This window comes from Stylophora pistillata, chromosome 3 (genome assembly GCF_964205215.1).
Source record: "Stylophora pistillata chromosome 3, jaStyPist1.2, whole genome shotgun sequence".
Taxonomy (NCBI): domain Eukaryota; kingdom Metazoa; phylum Cnidaria; class Anthozoa; order Scleractinia; family Pocilloporidae; genus Stylophora; species Stylophora pistillata.
Window position 1 is genome coordinate 19,817,682 of NC_142521.1, and position 15,926 is coordinate 19,833,607.

General features: G+C 36.8%; 1 protein-coding gene and 1 long non-coding RNA gene across 3 annotated transcripts in view; one reads left to right on the forward strand and one right to left on the reverse strand.

Moving 5' to 3' along the window:
• Window positions 1–239: 239 nt before the first annotated feature.
• LOC148734940 (uncharacterized) overlaps window positions 240–15,926 on the reverse strand; it is a 38,409-nt gene continuing 22,722 nt past the window's right edge. The window contains exons 3-4 of one of the 2 annotated variants that reach the window (XR_015999317.1): window positions 1,077–1,304; window positions 240–773 (exon numbers count right to left, since the gene is read on the reverse strand). This is a non-coding gene — a long non-coding RNA (uncharacterized LOC148734940). Of the gene's footprint in view, window positions 774–1,076; window positions 1,305–4,311; window positions 5,396–5,829; window positions 6,022–15,926 lie in introns of those variants that run through there. The other variant, XR_015999316.1, reaches the window with a different exon arrangement.
• On the forward strand, window positions 2,343–13,986 carry LOC148734941 (TNF receptor-associated factor 4-like). The gene is made up of 8 exons (XM_088755164.1): window positions 2,343–3,277; window positions 8,439–8,543; window positions 8,808–8,885; window positions 9,340–9,417; window positions 10,077–10,154; window positions 10,398–11,260; window positions 12,248–12,318; window positions 12,428–13,986. Exons 1-6 carry the CDS (start codon window positions 3,188–3,190, stop codon window positions 10,941–10,943), a joined length of 975 nt encoding a protein of 324 aa, XP_088611290.1. The 5' UTR covers window positions 2,343–3,187; the 3' UTR covers window positions 10,944–11,260; window positions 12,248–12,318; window positions 12,428–13,986.

The window sequence follows — 15,926 nt, forward strand, 5'->3', positions numbered from 1 at the left end:
GAACTTGAATTTCATTGAATTTCATTGAATTGAAATTGAATTGAAATTGAATTTTAGTATTAAATATTGCTACAATTGGCTTGCCATACAGGTACGGATCCCCAAGCATTTTTGATTGGTATGGGGGAAGGGAAGGGGGGGGAGGGTAGGGGGCAAACGTTTCTACGGAAAACGCAGACTTTTCAGACTGGAGCCTAAATGAGCTGAGAACTATTTTAAGACAAGTACAGTTTAAATACTTCAAGTTAAATAGTTACTGTAATATGCAATATTGTCGTTTGACGTTTGATTTCAGACAATTATCAGAAATACCCACAGGTCTGAAGGGGTGGAAGGTCCAGAATCCCACTACAACAGTCCTTTTCAGGAGTCTTTCCTGAAGCGGATGATCATATTACACGGTCAAATGTTACTCTGAGGTTTAACTTCAAACCAATCACCTTCTTCAGAAAGATAAATTTTTGGTTAGACTAACAGATACACATACACACTATCGATGAGCTAGGTGCATGTCACACACTTTGCGATGTGCAACATGTATAGGAATGCTGTGACAACTTAGTAACTGCCTTTGAGGCATAATGTTCTTTGAACTGGTGAATTGAGAGTCAATTTGCATGAAAAAATTAGTAGGTACAAAACATAAAAACGAGCTTTTAAATCACTATTATTTGTCTTTGTCGTCCTTGTACTTGTTCATGAATTCCTTGTGAAACTTGCTGAGCCTTTCGTACATAGGAACAACTTTTTCTTCAGAGGGTAGAATTGTTAATCTGTAGTAGAAAAATAAGAACAAAATAAGTGGAAAAGAAGCAGGCCTGTGATTGCAAACTGTAAAACAACTGCAACTAGGTACAAACTCAGATTACTTTAGAACTCAAGAACAGTAATAAAAAAGAGGCAGAATGGTGTGTTAGCGAATATCTAACGATAAGAAAACCAGTCAAATTCAGTTTGTTGATATGTTGCAATTTCGTGACGCCTTTTTCTCACTGATTGTCTAGCCGGGCAAGATAGAAATGTGAAATTCCAAATATGTTCAGTATCATATTTTTTAGGAAAAAAAAGATATTCACAAGTCAAATGAAATAGAGAGAAGACCGGCACTTTCTGTCTTCTAGAGCGGCTGTGTTGCCAGCGGTAGTATGTTGGGCTGCTCATCTCGTGGATAACAGAGAACATAAAACTGACCAAAAATGATATGTTCCTTTCGTTTGACCAAAATTAACTCCAGGAATGGGAACTATTCCAGTTGTTTCCAACCCCTGCCAGCAGTAGAACTGGTCTGGGTTAAGGTTATTACGCTAAAGAGAAACGAAAATGATTTAAATATATAAAATATATGTTCTCATAACAACCCTCTTTCAGCTAATGGAAACCAAGATTACTCGAAAAGTAAGGAAAGATGGATAGCGCACAGATTATGCTGGAAAGTGTCGTTAACGGCACTCACATGTTATATCAATTTGATCTTTTCTTTACTTTGGCAAATGACAAAATAGTGTCCACAATTTCATGGAATGCCAAACACTGATGCACGCCCTTACATCGCAAGAACGCATATAATAATAATAATAATAATAATAATAATAATAATAATAAATAAAACGCGAAGGTGAGAAACAACAGGATAGACTGTACGGTTATAGATAAGGAGAGGAAGAAAGTAGTGTTACTTGAAATGAGCTGTCCGTGGGTCAGTAATAGAGAGATCAAATGTGCAGAGAAGACGAACAAATACGCCCCGCTGCGGTACGAATTAAGAAGGAGATACCCAGAGTACAAGATTTAACAACATAACATCATGATAGACGCACTTGGAGGGAGCTCGCGAAGGGTCAAGGAAAGCATACGCTAGATGGTTGGAAGTGGCGGATGTCATTCAGTGCTAAGGAACATGCAGAAAGCTGTAGTCTCCAGCTCCCTAACATTGCCAGGACTTTCAAGGTCCTATCGGACTAAGTTCTTCCAACAACGTTAGTTTTATGTATAGGTTTTAAACATTTATCTCCATTTTAGGATCTATGGGTATCTCCATCTTAGGATCTATGGGTATATCATTTTAGAGTTTTTAGGTTTATTTGTGTCTGGACTTTTTAAGGTTCTGTCGGACTAAGTCCCTAAACGACGCTAGGTTCAAACATAGTTTTAATAGGTTGATGGATCATTTATTTCCTTTTAGGGTCTAAAATGCTGTCGACTAGACTCATGGTGAGAACAAATTGTAAAAGTTTTCGGCGCTTTATGGTTTTGTTAAGGTGTCTGCTGACCAGTAAAATACTGTATCGTTCCCTAAAAAACCTATTTTCACGATGCCATTATTATGCAAGGCTCTATAATTTCATAAAAAGGGACATTTGTGGCCCTAAACTGACACAAATTAGAGTTGACTCAACAAGTCAATATGAAATTACTCCACTGATGTCAGGTTGAGATGAATTAAGTAGCATAGATGAATTTTTGGTGACAACCTGCTTAGTGTGTGAAAAGTTACAAAACAATTGTGAGAGGGTGCTTTCGACATGAGTAATCCAACCGAGTAGACTTTCAGGACTGGTAATTTGTTTTCGATTCTCCATGAGTTACCCAATGAAAATTAAACAAGCTTCGTTATGTAAATTTCATCATTTCGCCTTGAATAGTCAGTTTAGATTTGTCCATTTACTCAGTTAAGTTCCAAGATTTATGAACCATGTTTGAGACTGCACGAACAAATAATAGTGATGATTCGACCTGGCAAGGAGAGAAACTCAATGTTTGAAAAATATTTATTAAGTAAATAGAACTAATATTCATCAGAATTTCTTCTAATTATGCTTACATTTACCAGTATGTAAGGAAATTATTGCTTGGAAGGACAATCTAATTGATTCTTGCTCCTATAACGTAGTTTTGTAATTATTATGAAACTAGCTCATGTCCTTCTGAAGACTAAAATAGGAATTTAAGCAGCAAAGGTTATGTCAAGGAACTAATTAATGAGGGTAACATAATTTCTCTTTTCTTTTCTTTCTTTCTTTTCAGATTTGGAGATATTATATGCAATTGAGTATTTGGGCTAATTTTCCTATGCAAAAGCATTTATTTTCCAGGCAGCTAATTTTCATGCTTGAAATTTGATGAGTAAAAACATTTTAAGGGATATGTTGTTATGAGTTGAGAGTTTTACACATGTTAGTTTTGATGTATGTTATCCAGAGAGAGTGATGACAGTGAAGAAGGTAGTGGTCAACTTTTCTGTCCAGGGGACAGAAAACCTCTTCCAGAGAATGGAGGGGTAAGTAATTTAAACTGCATTCAGGTCAGTTCTACATTTGAAATGAAACAAAATGATCAGGAATCTACAGATTTATAGTGTCATAGACCCGGGGGGTACTCTATATATTCCTGGGTGGGGAGGTGCGGTGCAACCCTTCATACCCTGACCCTGTTTAAGACAAATATCGCTGATTTTCCTACCCTGTTTAAGACATTTAATGTGCCTGGTATCAATGCCAAAATCAATGGAATTCAATATTAATTAAAGTTAGAGCGTGTAAAAATTTTGCTGTTTATCTTCCAAGAAAAGATATGTGAAGGTGTAGTCTGATCGTCCGGGTGAGTGTAGTCCTGAGAAGGACTGTTGTCGGTGGCAGTGACTGACGTTTCGACAACCTGTGCGGAAGTCATCATCACTTAGAACAGACTCCCCTAAACAGATGTCAACAACTACCCGCCCCATACAAACGACTCATTCACGACATAAACATCACAAACGACCGAAAAAGAACAACCTAGCTTTACCGACAGACCGAAACAGACCAATCACGAACGACTTACGTCACTTGAGTCTTACAGCCAATAACATCACGGCAAAACCAACCGATCATTTCACACGAACTGGAATAAGAACATTCTACTGACAACAATCACTCACTTGACTCTGATGATGACTTCCGCACAGGTTGTCGAAACGTCAGTCACTGCCACCGACAACAGTCCTTCTCAGGACTACACTCACCCGGACGATCAGACTACACCTTCACATGTTATCCCCGGGTTCAAAACATTTACTGCAAGAAAAGATATCCTGTTTAAGATAAAAATTGATAAATTGATACCCTGATTAAGACAAAAAATGATAAATTTGATACCCTGTTTAAGACAAAGAATCTCAAAAAACATACCCTGGTTGGCTGCACGTCCCCATTAAGCCCTTATAAGGGAGTACCCCCCCCCCCCACAGGGTCATAGATAACATTTAAGGCATTTAAATCTGCAAAACTCAGATGTCGACCAATCTTGATGAGCATGAGAAGTGCATGGAATGTTTTATTTAAGTTTAGTAGGGATACATTGCATCAAGCAGCAATATATACAACCTTGACTTTAAAAAAATGGAGAAAATTTAAGATATTGGCTCTCAGTAGAGTATTCATCAAATCAATAAACTCCATTTAGAGCATGGGTTACAAAAGGAAACCTTATTTAGTTAATCTATCTCGAAGTTTTCCCTCAAGAGATTTACCAGTTCAACTAAAGATATAATAAAGGTTATGTTTTAGTTGTCAACTTTTAAAATAATAACATTAACATGTGAACATCTCTAATAGCAGGCAGATGTGTGCCAATTTTTGGCTTAATAAATAACTTTATATCTTTACTTTCCCTCAGTGAATTAAATGTCTTTAATTATTCTTTGCTACAAAGACGGAATTATAGGCGGGTCAAGGGATCAGGAGAGCCAAATAAAAATCAAGTGTACCCACACTAATTTCCCCTTAGGAGGATAACTTCCTTGGATATTAAGTCAATACGAGAAAAAACTATCTTTGCTTGTAATAATGTGTAATATCATGCTGTGGATGTTCGGTTTGTTTCTCATTCATTGCCTAACAATCAATTCTCAATAAATCAATCGAGGCTTTGTATGATTTTCACCTTTAGTCAACTGCAAATTCTAAATCGTTATGCCTTTGTAAATTCAGTTAACCTTAGAGAAAACTAAGAAGAGGACAAGTGATACAATATCTGAATTTCTTTGGTCTGAATTATTACTTACATTGATCCTCTATTAACTAATTCATCGGCTTCCTTCTGTTAACCTTCTTTTGACTTCTCACGCCATGAGAAATTCCCACGCGCATGACAATTGACCCCATGCAAACCTCTTTTGCTCTCATGCTAGTCTAAGTTTGGTTATGCACGTTATCGTCATGAGAATGAATGAGCCAAGCGCTTGACTGTCTTTGTACAAAATTTGTGCAACATGCCCTGTCATCCGTTCCATGTTTTAGGATTTGGGGTCATTCTCTGCCATTCCACCATTCTGCCGTTCCAGCTTTTAGGGTCACCCTTTTTTAATGTTTCCCTTGATGTTTTCTTTCCTGTTGACCTCTTTTTCGAGTGTTAAGGCCTGTGGATATTAAGGGTATAGTTGCTCAAAACCCAGCTAGAGTCCAATAAAAAATGCAACTTGTTTTACTCTACATTCAATTGTACACCTTTTAAGATAATAATTGTGTGATTGTATCAAGCTGGGATGTTTGGGGTGTCGACATTTTGAATAGTTGCTCGACAGGATTCTCAATAGCATTTTTTACAGCCGTTGCTGTGTTACTCTAAAACACATCACCAAAGGTCGTGTATCTTGGGCCTGTTGGGCCAAGCTGCTCGGGGCCTTTTGCTTTGCAGTTATGTTTTTGTTGAAAGAGGTGTGGGCTAGAATTTAGAACCTCCATGTGGCAGACATTGGGAAGCATGAGATTATTCGGACATTCTGTGGTCTGATGACAGGCTATTAATTTCAAAAACTAAAACCCACAAACAGTTAAAACTTAACTCAGTTACCTCCTGAAAAAGTCGTGTTTTTTTTGCATTTAATAGACAGATTGATCCAGTGTACTAGTCAAAGTGCTTTGACAGCTGTAACACTTGTCAGTAACACCCGTGACAGGTGTTGCAGCTTATGGATTTCATTGAGAACCCTGCTTTATGTCTGCATCCAAATTCAGCGTGGTCAAAAACCCTTGATGGAGCCTCCTAATTAGTGAGAAAGAAGAAAGTAAAATGGGAATGGACATTTGGTGCTTCATTTCATAACAGGTTATATTGGTAAACTTGATACTGGGTGTTGTCTACTAAAAAGAGACCAAAATCGAGGTTGAAGATGTCTCATCAGACTATTTTAATAGTGATTTAATTGCTATGTCAAGTTCATTAATTTGAAGCATGGCAAAATTTATGATTAAGGTTAGAATTAAAAGTTTCCTAATTTTTCTCAGGCTTGGTGACGGGGGAGGGGGGGGGGGGTTAAAAGATACTGATGTACTCATTTTCCACCCCCAATTCATATCTTAATCTATTTCAACAGTGGGTACATTTAAAGAAATGAAGTACGTGTAGGGTTTGCCTTAAGCTATTAACATTGTTGGGAAATGAACACTCCTGATACTGACCCCTATATAAGTCAGTTTGTTAAAAAATGCATGGAACAGGTATGCGGCCACTTTTGATGCTAGTCAATGATTCCTTTCTTGGTGGCAATTTTCCTGAGAAATTAAAATTACCAAGGATTACTCCTGTTTTTAAGAAGGGCTCAAGATTTGACATAGACAATTATACACCAATTTCTGTTCTTTCTAACTTTAGTAAATTATTTGAAAAAGCTATGTACCATCGCCTCTACAGTTATTTGGAAGAATTAAAAATACTTTATCCACTTCACTTTGGTTTCAGAGAAAAATGTTCAACTACCCATGCTCTTATTTCTATCACTGAATCTATTCGGCAGTCCACTGATAATAATGAATTTGGTTGTGGTATATTTATAGACCTGGAAAAAGCATTTGATACGTACTGTTATAATCATACAATCCTATTAACTAACCTTAACCACTATGGAATAAGAGGTGTTGTGCTTGATTGGTTTAAATCTTGCTTAATCCAAAAGAGAAGAATTTGTAAATGTTAATGGTCATAATTCACCTTCATTACATGTGACTTGTGGTGTCCCATAAGGATCTATTTTAGGACCCCTTTTATTCTTATTATATGTAAACGATTCGCCCAATACTTCTAGCTTACTAACATTTCATCTATTTGCTGATGATTATAACATTTATTTTTCTAGCAAAAACCTTAGTCACCTTGAAACAACCCTAAATCGTGAACTAAAATCTGTTGCTGAATGGATGAAATGTAATTGATGAGCGCTTAGTATTTCTAAAACTAACTTTATTCTTTTTCATTCCAGTAAACTTAAACCTAATCAGTCATGAAGAATTAAAATTGATGATGTACTTGTTAAACAAGTTGACTCCACTGAGTACCCAGGCATGACATTTGATTCTAACTTAATTAACATGGAAAGTCATATTAATGAGCTTTGTTTAAAACTATCCAAAACTGTAGGTATCTTGTCTAAAGTGAGACGCTTTGTCAACAAAGATATTCTTGTCATGCGTTATTACTCCCTTTTCTATCCATTCCTCACTTATGGCATCCATGTCTGGGGTTTAACCTTTCCCTCATTTCTAACACAATTATTTATTATCCAAAAAAAAAAAATCAGAATAATATCTTTCTCTGAACCAAAATCCCATTCTGAGCCTCTGTTTAAATCCCTCAATCTTCTTAAGCTCAATGATGTTATTGAATCACAGATTCTCTCTTTTATCAGTGGTCACATAGACTGCTACCCCCATGTTTCAGTAAATGTTTCAAATTTACATCTTCTGTTCATTCGTATCCAACGAGGCAATCATGTAACAGAAATCTTTATGTAGCCTCAGTAATACCACTCAATTTGGCATACGGTCCCTAAAATTCACTGTCCCTTGAAGTATAACTAATTCAAATTCTCTTAGGATATTTCGTAAAACCCTGAAGAACTCTATACTTAATTGTTACTCTTTTTGATTATCTACCTTAGTGCATGAAGTAATACGTTTTTTTTTTAAAAAAATATTCATAATTTTGCCCTTAACTGTATCTTATAATTAGGGGTCATCCACTAGATTAGCCTTTGCTATTTGGATGATCCTAACTCGCTACCTATTTTATTGCTAAATTTTTTCTCCTTATTCCTTTGCTGAACTGTGTTTAGTTGCTAAGTAAATTTAACTTATATGTCTTGTAAAACCGAACTGAGTTAAGTAAAATCATCATCATTATTGATGGACCCTCTCACTTATAACTGTCTCTGTTGATTTACAAATCTTAGCAGAACTTTGTTTTTTCAAACAAGGTATTTAAAAGTGTCTACGTCTGAAACGATCAGTCTTCAAACTTTTCATTGAATCTGTAGCTGTATATATAGGGTTATCATGGTTTCTTTATTTTGATGATCAGTTCTACCCAGACATTATTAGTGCGCACATAGTCACACCCTTTTTTTTTTTCATTTGTACATATAGTAAAAGCATTAAATTGTTGTCTTTAATCTGTCTCTGCTGCAGTATTTCCCTGATTTAGCATTGGAAAGGAAGATCCTTTCTATGAAGGCCCTGTGTAACCATAAAGAATATGGATGTGACTGGGAAGATGAGCTGCGTCATTTCCAGGTAGAGGTGTAAATTTTATCCTGTATTCTTTTCTTATGACAGCCATGACACTAGAACAATACACTGCAGAATCCATGCAGGTTTTATTTCCAGCAACAGAAGGCCGTCCTTCAACAAGAAGTTTTGGACAGGAGTAAAGCTCCTTGTAATTGAGACGTCTTCTCAAAGATAGCACAATGGTCAAGTGTTAGTACATTGCTGACAGTTATTGTTGACCTAGAAAAAAACTGTGAATTTGTATTTTATTGCTCTATTATTTCACAGCACCATCTTTCTGAATGCGGGAACAGGATTGTTCCTTGTGACTGTTGTAATAAAAAGACAAGATTGTGGCTCAAAAAGGTTTGTTTTAACTTTTTATTGCTTGCAGATGGTCAGACATAAAGAACTAAGCAGAAACATTAGTCAATTGATCAGAGAACTAAACAATTTTACCATGCAACGTTACTTCTCTATATACAGCAAACTTTCAGGGGAATTTGAAGAAATACTGGAATTGAACTTATGATCGACATAAGCATCCTGTCTAGGGGGAAGTTTAAGTAATACTAATCGCTCAAGGCGACTAAAACTGGAATGATCATCTCCGTCACTGACAGATCTTTTGACGTTCAATGAAGCCGACTTTCCTTAACTAATAACTGTACTAGAAGAACATCGACTGATTTTCAACAGTAGTTTGTAGCCTACAGCTATGTAAGATATATGCTCCATTTCACAATACATTAGAGCGATAGTTTGAGTGAGGTTCTGCAGTCATATTTATTTACTTTTTTTGTTGTTGATTTCACCGTAGAAACATGAGCTGGAATGCCCATATTTTCTGATTGATTGTCCTAAAAAATGTGGAGTGGAGAAGATGTGCAGAAAGATGGTAAAATCATGTGATTAATTAAGTTGTTAGAAAAAAGAAATTACAAGGATAACAGAAAGGTTGAGCCATAATGAAGGATTGTCTTGCTTCCATGACGATAATATCACCCAAATGTGGTTGGATGCTGCAGGAAAATTGCGATATTAACTTCTAGAAAGACAATTAATAAAAAAAAAAACGACAAACGAACAAAAAAGGAAACTCAAAAAACAAGGATTTTGTTGAAAGGAAAAGTAAAAGTGTCGTTGCGGATGTTTCCAGAACAAAAGCAGGAATTTCAACCATTCCAGTCTCTTGTCTTTCAAATACCCATTTTCTTTTTCTTCATATTTTAATCACGATTAGAAGCTTAGAATTCTATTAAGTTTTGTCTGCATATCAGTAGAACATCAATGTAAAATACAGTCGAACCTTTACTAAGCGGCACCGTATAAAGGGGTCACCTTGTAGTAAGCGGTCGGTTTGTCAAAGTCCCGAAATTTTTTTGGGCTCTACATTGCTGTACAATTGCAAACCATGTTTGAGGGCGTTCCGCACTTGGTTTAGATTTGACGGTCAATCAGGTTTAATTTGTTACGATAAAGCAGCTCCAACTTCTTATGCATCTCAAGCTGTAAACTGCATTGCCAATCCTTACAATGAATCACGTTCTTTTGCAGATGGAGTCTCATATAAAAGACGATTGTCCAATGACGATGGTCTCATGCCCTTTCCAAGACGTGGGATGCTCCTTCAATGTAAGAGAATTTCGGTTTCACTTTGGAGTTGTGTACTTTTTTTCTTTTCAGGTTTCGGGTAGTATTTATGTATCTTTAGAATTATGCGTTTGGATTTTCTCAGTACGTGCACTGAATATGGGAAAATTTTGATGGCAGTCATCGTTGCACCGTTTCTCTCCGGCCGATCCTTTGCGCATAGCTTGTCTACTTCTAGCTGACTGCTCTTGAATATCACTCCTTTGCTTTTTGCTCTATTTGTAGGACCAAAGAAGGAATTTAATGGAACATTGTGATAAGTTCATTTCGGACCATCTAATCAGAACACAGAAGGAGCTGCAAAATACAAAAGAGGAGTTGGAGGAAGCGCGAGAAGATATCAGAGGATTAAGGGTACAGAATCTCACCCTGACAAAAAGGATAAACGAGTGTCAGCGTTCTTCTAGCACATTTAGAGATGAAGTCAAGGAACAGTTGGAAAAAAATGCAGATAAATTTGGAGAATTAGAGGCGGAAATTATTTCAGTGAATGAAAGACTTAATCAATTTGAGAGCCAGAGCAAGTATAACATTCAAACCGAAATGGTTTCTCTCAAAAATTGTTTTAATTTGAAGATGAAAAACCAAATAGGAGGCATCAGAATGGAGAATAAACTCCTTCGGGCTGGATTTAATCAAATGGTGAAATCGTTGACAGAAGAAATGGGAGGATTGCAAAAAGCATTAGTCCTCTCCAAAGCAAGGTTAGATAAGGTGGAATTAATGAAAGGTCAAATTGATGATTTGATAATCGAGAAGGTGTCCATGTGAGAGGAAGAAGACCAAAACGAAAGTCTTTTCCAGTCATTGCAACGCTCATTGAGATCTCTTTAAGAGCGATTTAATCAATTTGCTGAAAGATCTATGTCGAGCGGTAGCGATGAAAATCGAGATATGATATCAGGTGCACGAAAAGGAAACGGACAATCGAGGACCTCATCTACTCAAGCATCGGATTTACTAAAGAAACGACCCCACGTGGATCAGGTGAGAGCCACGAACGAAGGAAAACGGAGAATTCCGAAAAACAGTTGTGAGCTACCCTATGATTCAGCTCTTAAGAAAAAGAAGATGGAGTTAAGTAACAGGTATGAACTTCAAGAGCTATATTTAAACGTGCAGATCAAATCGTCAATACACCATAGTTTAGTCGGGATTCTTTGAGGAAATTCTCTTCTTTAATATTCCATTAACCAAATTTTACATAGTAAAACTTAAAGTAGAATCTTACGGTTTAATCGTTTTCGCATGAAAGCAAACAAAAAATTGGTTTGCACCGTAACACTAAAAAGAAAGCATAGCGACGCTCTGGCGTGCCATCTTAAGATTTATTATCCTTCTCATCTTACAAATCGCCCTCACCTTAAAAGGGTTCGCCACTGTTGAAGGATACTTATAAAAATCACTTTTAAATCGTAGCGTGTTGCCTCTTGCCTCTCACTACCCGACACATAAATCGTTGTCTGGCCGTTAAGAGTTAGGAAAAAAACGTATGACGCCATCCATCGTATAGTGGATAGAGTTTGCGGATCAATTTTTGTTCCTGGGAAACCGAGCTCCGAATTTTCTAACCATCTAACAGCAGGGTCACAATATGCTACCTTTCTATAACATCAAGAAATGGTTAGATATTCTAGTCTTCTCGGATAGGGACGAATAAATGGAGGTCCCGTCTCCTGCAGGGTTAGGGGCAGGAGACGTTAATTTCCTACGCACGAGATTACCGTGTGATGGATGTCCTCCCCTGGGGTGGGATGGGTGGTTAACAGGACCCCCGTTGCTACCAGTGTTTACTACACTGAAGGGGCTATCCTGTATAAATATAGATGTCTACAATGCAAGAAGTAATATTTTATGCAGGATTGACCAGTTCCAATGTAGTAGAACTCTCCTTAAGAAACCATATGCGGTAAGTTCATTTACTGTAGCCCAATCTCTCAATCTCTATAAGGGTGCAAATGCAAAAGTTGCCAAGCAATAGTCATGGCTGAGTCTTTCCCTGCGTGGTCTCGATTACAATCGAAGGCAATTGAGGGATATTAATTTTTGTCTTATTAACTTACGTTGACCTTTAGGAAGAGCAGCGAATAACCAAATGTGCAATTTGTTGCGATGAGGATTCAAGAGATCAAAAGAGAATCGGAAGGTAGGAAATTGGTAGATTTTTTATCACGGCCGTTTTTTGCCAAGATATTTTTAAATTGTTAAAAAATGCATCTCTTTGTTTAATTTCATGGATTGTTTTGCTTTCAAAGATTCAGATGAGAGCAACAGTGATTGAGGCCAGAAACTGAGGATGAGGCAGTTTTGATATTTGGTCAACTCGTTGAAGTTTAGTGTCACCAGGATGAGTTTGTAGGTCTAGATATCAAGATTTTATCTTACCTTTTAGAGTCTTTTGCGGGAGCAAAAGTTCTAATTAGCTTTCAATTTTTTGAAGTTACAGGTCAGTCATGCAACATTATTCCACTATTACGCTATTTTACTTCATTAGGGCAACTGAAGGCACAAAATATGCGACAATACTACACCGTAGACCGGGACAAAAGTACGTATAGAAAGCGGAACATTGAAATGGCCGCACTAAACGTTCGAGAGATTAGTTTTTTTGCGTCATCAGGCGGCTTCACTTGTAACGCCCCAAACCTTTAAGTGGAATAGGATTTTTTTTATCTGTCAGGAAAAAGGACACTTAACGATTTCATTGCGTTGTTCTTATCTCAGTTTTGCGCGAATCTCACGCAACAGATACGATTCTCAGATAACGCAGAAAGATGTATATATTGGGTATGGTCAAAACTTTTTACTGGTGTCTTAAAACAGCATGCTCCTTTGAAAACAATCAAACAAACTAAGTCACGTGTGACATTCATGACTGCAGAATTACTAAATACCCAAGAAATGTAACAAGCTTCATAGGATATTTCTTAGAACAAAATTAGACTGCCAGTACAATTGTTGGGAGAAAGAACGAAGCCACACGCTTCATCTTAAAAGCTGGAAAGCAATTGTCTCGTACATCAGGGAAAGGGCAGATGAAAACGTCACAGAACCAAGACAATTTTGGCCTCGAACACACTAAAACTTAAGATCCAGACATACATTTTATCGTAATTGGTAACTCAGAAAGATGTTAAAAAAAAAAAAAATTGAAGCCAACCTACTGCAATTTGAAATGATGAAGTGTATGACCAACAACTCGGAAAAATAGCCACCAGATCGTAATAGTTAAAGGAGTAAGTCCTGCATGCATCTAATCTAGCAGTTTACTTACATAATTTGTAGGTCTTACTAAATGTTAAATTAAAAAAACTAGTGCTTATTTGAACCAAATTCACCAAACTCACAGGATATTTCCTAATAACGTACATGTAAAAAGCACCACCGAAGACCAAGACAGACGAAGTGTCGAAGGTAAGCACGCCCTATTTGTAATTCGCATCCGTGTAGCAGGAAAAATGTACTCGTTTTCATGCAATCATCAGCACTTAATTTTTTCATATATATTATAGACCACTTTCATAAATGGCAGCCGGATTAATATTCTTTTGTTTAAATTTAAATTAGCCCTACTGGCCTCGTTCTCCAGTACAAAATTCAAAAGAATACATTATCTCAAGCGAGGCAAGAAGGGCTAATTTAAATTTAAACAAAAGAATATTTATACCGCAGCCATTTATGAAAGTGGTCCATTACACAGGATATTCACCTGTTTTCAAAGAAAAAATCCTACAAAGTACATAATTGTAAATCAGTCTCGTATTTTTTATCTATTTCTAGCTTAAATAATAAAACAAATTTTAGCTTTCTGAAACTTGTCTGGTCCTTTTTGTTATTCCTTTACATGCCAAAGCGATGATAATGGTGAATTCTTTGTCCGGGGGGGGGGGGGTTCGCTTTTTTGCGCGAGGAGTCTCTTCTCGTCTCCTTAACTAATCAATAGTAAATTCTAATTGTTCTTTGATAAACCCTTTTTTTTTTTTTTTTCGGTATCTGCCTTTCCATTAATTATTTTTTAATAGATTACGCTACTTTAAACCAGTGGTACATGCTTTTATTCAATACATGGTCATTCATTCTTGTAAGTTTCAGTAAGTATTCAACCTTAATGAGGGGTGGATAATTTCCCAAGAGTGCAAAACTTATGAACAAGGGAGGAGAGTATAAATATAAACTGAATTTCTTAATTTTATTCATGATAAGGGTAGGTTTGAACCGCATGTTCAAATATCTGCGAAACCTTGATGAAAGATGAGTCTAGCTGAAAGCAGTTCTTTCATGAAGATGGGTCAACGAAGTTGTTACAGGCTCAAGAAGTTTGGATAAGTGCATGTGTTTCTCTAAGACTTCAATACTGTTACGGAAAAAAATTGTCCTAAAATGCTGAGAAATAATTTGCAATCTTTTTCACCACTTTGCAGAAAGCACATGACCTTTAAAGGATTGGTGTTTGAAATTAAATTCAGTTATTTTATTGCGATCACGAAACCAGCTGATGCTCACAAACTATTACGTAACACTCAACCCTACAGTAAACAGTGCCAATACCGTAAAGAACACTAACAACATGGAAACGCCCAGCGGACTCGCAGTTGGTCACATAATTCCGAGGCACTGCCGGTCACGTTTTTAGGGAAAATAATTTGGATCAATTGTCATGTACACAGTCTTAACAGTGTTATGAAAATGCTTGACAATATTTACAGGTAGCTTTTTTTTTTAGCAATGATTATTTGGTTTCACTCAGTTACGTTGTGATTGGATAACTCGCAGAGAAACAGGTACATTATTTATATTCGTACCAAATAAGCGATTTTTTCTATATTAGAGCGTGAGACTATTTACAAATTAAAAAGTATAGTCTAGAAACATTAAAAAATTTTCCATTTACAACTGTGAGAAGATAAACCTCCTCCACGCTCACCTTTGTTTACGCTGTTGCATGGTTTAGAATCTCTGCAATTTGTTGTTATTCAAACAAAGAAACTGAAGGCTAGGCACAGTTTCCATTGGTTTCTATTCTCTAACCGTGAAACTGCATCCAGTTTAGATCTGGATGCACTGCGTGATGTCTCATTGGTGTTGGACATGATTTTCTGCATTTCACCTTATGTTTTCACGTACAAACCTTTGCTTGCCTCTGGGGGAGAGTTTTGTGCGCAGTGTACATGCATGACCGGAAGGAAAAAGTCAGGAAATGCCATCTGATTGATTCCTTTGGCGCGTGGGGTAAGTTGTAAATTGCGGTTGAGATTTCGTATTGTTTATTCCCAGTATTCGTCTTGAGGTACATCTAAATTTACTTGAGGCTTTTATCCTCACTGTGGGGAGAAAGGATTCCAACTCTTCAGACGAAATATTTTATTTTGGTCTAGCATCTGAGACAATTTCTTTACAATCTTCGTCGATCTCTTAAATTGGTGGTATATGTTTTAGAGAATTCTTCGATACTCTATGCGTTTCTGCTCGACTCTTGGCGATAAGTGGTCACCCTAGTCATGGTCAGTTTATAAACGGGACTGTCAGTTATACTACTTATATCCATGCAGGCTAGGTTTCAGGCTTCTTTTTTTATCCAGCTTCAGTTCTAGAGCGTTTTTCCCACCCTCTTTGCTTGCAAGGCAGTCCATTTATATATCTTATTAGACGTTTTGTTGTGTAGTATTACTGAGTATTTTTACGAGTTGTGCCGTATTTTGACGAGCCCGTAGGGCGAGTCAAAATACAAATAACGAGTAAAAGTACTCAGCGATA